The 2,958-nt window shown below is 46.5% G+C and overlaps 1 protein-coding gene across 1 annotated transcript; it reads left to right on the top strand.

Moving 5' to 3' along the window:
• Positions 1 to 291: 291 nt before the first annotated feature.
• On the top strand, positions 292 to 2,621 carry PCYB_132560 (chromatin assembly factor 1 P55 subunit; the record flags this gene model as incomplete). Its single annotated transcript, XM_004224280.1, has 5 exons — positions 292 to 491; positions 721 to 802; positions 995 to 1,430; positions 1,851 to 2,302; positions 2,517 to 2,621. 5 exons carry the CDS (start codon positions 292 to 294, stop codon positions 2,619 to 2,621), a joined length of 1,275 nt encoding a protein of 424 aa, XP_004224328.1.
• Positions 2,622 to 2,958: the final 337 nt, after the last annotated feature.

The raw sequence follows: 2,958 nt of genomic DNA, 5'->3' as shown, positions 1-2,958 counted from the left end.
CTTGTGGGAAATTCGTTGAGGCGTCAGTTCGTCCGATCGTCCGATCGTCCGTTAGTCCGTTTGTCCGTTTGTCCGTTCTTGTAGGCAAGTGTGCACGTCTAACAAATTATGTAAATGTAACAGTCTGCCTGCGCACACACTTTCCCACACTCTTATACTTTCCGACACTCTTTTACTTCCCCACGCTTACGCACTTCCCTACACTCACACACTTCCCCACGCTAACGCACTTCCCTACACTCACACACTTCCCCACGCTAACGCACATGTTCAAACCAGAACGTAAAAAAAATGAAAAAGCAGGGTACTCACCTGAACGCCCTAAATGACATTAACCACCAAAATGAGGAGACAAAGCACAACTACGTGAATTCCAGCGTGGACAATCACAAGTATTGGCAGTACAACACCCTCCTTCTTTACAATGTGATTATGATTTACACGTGTGAATGGCCCTCGCTCTTTATCGAGTGGGTGCCCAATGTGTGCAGGTAGGTCAGGGGTAGCGCTATGTTATGATCGGAGGTCGCGTCGCGAGCAGATATCGCGCATCCCATCGATGTGTGGGCCTAACGAAGTGTGGTCCTAACGATGTGCGATCCTGTGGTTGTGCGATTCTATCGATGTGCATTTCTTTCTTTCCTTTTTCTTTTTTCTTTTTTCTTTCCTTTTTGCCCCTCGTCCATCGCGCCGCTTCTCCCCCCCTTGTCAACGTGTTAGGAGTGATGATGATGTTTACAACCAGGACCTCATCCTGGGTACCTACACCACGGAGAAAAACAACTACATATTGATTCTGGAGGTAAGCAGGGGAGAAAAAAAAAAAGGGGAAACACATCAACGGGACGAAGATAAAGCGTCGCAATTTTGGGAAATTGGGACATATGACCCCCCCATGATTTTCCCTCCTTTTACGATGCTCCCCCGTCCATGTCGCTCCCCCTTCCATGCCGCTTCCCCGTCCACGCTGCTCTGCTCCCCCTCCCCCCCGCAGGTGAGCCTGCCGAGTGAAGAGTTGTCGCACTCGAACTTCTACTACGAAAAGATAAACAATTACCGACACAACTCCTGTAACGATACGAGCAAAAATTTCAAAATGAAAAACAAAATATATCACGAATGTGAAATCAACAAAATTACATGTAGTCCAAAAAACAAAGATGTGATTGCCTGCTTCTCCGCCGATGGAAATATAAACATATTAAACTTAAGTAACTACAGATATGAAGAGAATGAGACGAAAAATAATTCCGTTGTTTCTTTTGATTACACACTGAAGGGTCACCTCTACCAGGGTTGGGGTATTCAATGGGGTGTGGATAATAATTTAATTTCTTCCTGTGCTGATGATTCGTATTTATGTATATGGGACATAAATGCAAGTGCTTCCTGCGCGACGAGCACCGCGAATGTGGCTGCTCCGTCGGTTAGTGGGAGCGTCAGCGGTGGCGTCACTGGTGGCGTCACTGGTGGTATCGCTGGTGGTATCGCTGGTGGTATCGCTGGTGGTATCGCTGGTGGTATCGCTGGTGGTATCGCTGGTGGTATCGCTGGTGGTATCGCTGGTGCCATCACTAGTGGTGTCAGTACCCTCGGAGGGGGCCTCTCCGGTACAGCTGCAGGGATCGCCACAGCGGGGATCACCACAGCAGGAGTCACCACAGCGGGGATCACCTCAACAGGGATCACCACAACAGGAGTCACCACAGCAGGCGGAGGAGGAATTTCCACCACGAGTGGTGCAGGCGGTGGTGATTTTACCTGCACCAGCTCGAACAACACAAGCGCAAACTGCAAAGGAGTGGTACACCCATTGATCAAATTTTTTAATGACAATGTCCCTCTGCAAGATTGCTGCTGGAAAGACAATAATGTACTGACCGTATCGGATAATGGACATATACATATTTACGACATTAGAAATAAAAGTGTAGTGAATTCGATCAAAGCTACCAACTGCACTTTAAACTCCATCGATGTGAATCCACATAATAAAAATATATTCGCGACAGGGGGTACGAATAAAGAAATTGATTTATGGGACATTCGATTCACTAATAAATCGCTTCATAGAATCATATCACACAAGGAAACGATTATAAAGCTACAGTGGGATAAATATCAACCCGGTATTTTATCTTCCTCCTCTAGTGATAAATACATTTATTTTTTTGATACGAACAAAATTGGCATTGAGCAGACATATGAGGACTCGCAGGACGGCCCCCCTGAACTTATTTTCATTCACGGTGGCCACGCCTCTAACATCTTGGACTTCTCCCTCAACTCGTCCTACTCCATGGTGCGTTCTCACAGTTAGCAGCGTTTGCAGTGTTAGCGGCGTTTGAAGGGTTGTCACTCTTAGCAACGTTGGCAGCGCGAGGAGCGGTAGCTTGCCTGGCCTGCTGTCGCGCCATCCATTTGGCCCAACCGCGGGAAATGCGCCCTTACTATGACTCCTTCATCACACCCACATCGTTTACCCTCTCTTTTGCCTCGCCCCTCCCCTCCCGCAGATGATCTCCTCCATCAGCGAAGACAACACGTTGCATATATGGCAGCCCTCTAGACAGGCCTACGAGGATGCCTCGGACACATACGACGATACCGAAGTGGAATAGCCAAGGGGTGCTGGCATCATATCCCCCCTATATACAAACACCAAGGCGCATGCGAGATGCACCCCCTACAGGGCATCACACACTCATACGAGCACAACGTCAACGCCGTTCATTTGTTTTTTTTAATTTTTTTTTTAGTTAATGATCAGCGTTTCACAAGGGTGAAATTATCTTTTTTTTTTTTTTTTTATTTTTATTATTTTTTTTTTATTTTTTTTTATTTTATTTTTTTTTTATCATCTCCCCAACCTATTTTTACATTATTGTTTTGTTCACCCCGTTTCTATGACTGTCGCCCTCGACATTTCTCCAGTGCCTCACGGTGCTTGCACAACAT

The sequence above is a fragment of the Plasmodium cynomolgi genome, chromosome 13 (assembly GCF_000321355.1).
Source record: "Plasmodium cynomolgi strain B DNA, chromosome 13, whole genome shotgun sequence".
Lineage (NCBI taxonomy): Eukaryota > Apicomplexa > Aconoidasida > Haemosporida > Plasmodiidae > Plasmodium > Plasmodium cynomolgi.
Note: the sequence above shows the minus strand (reverse complement) of the source record. Positions and strands in the feature narration are given on the sequence as shown.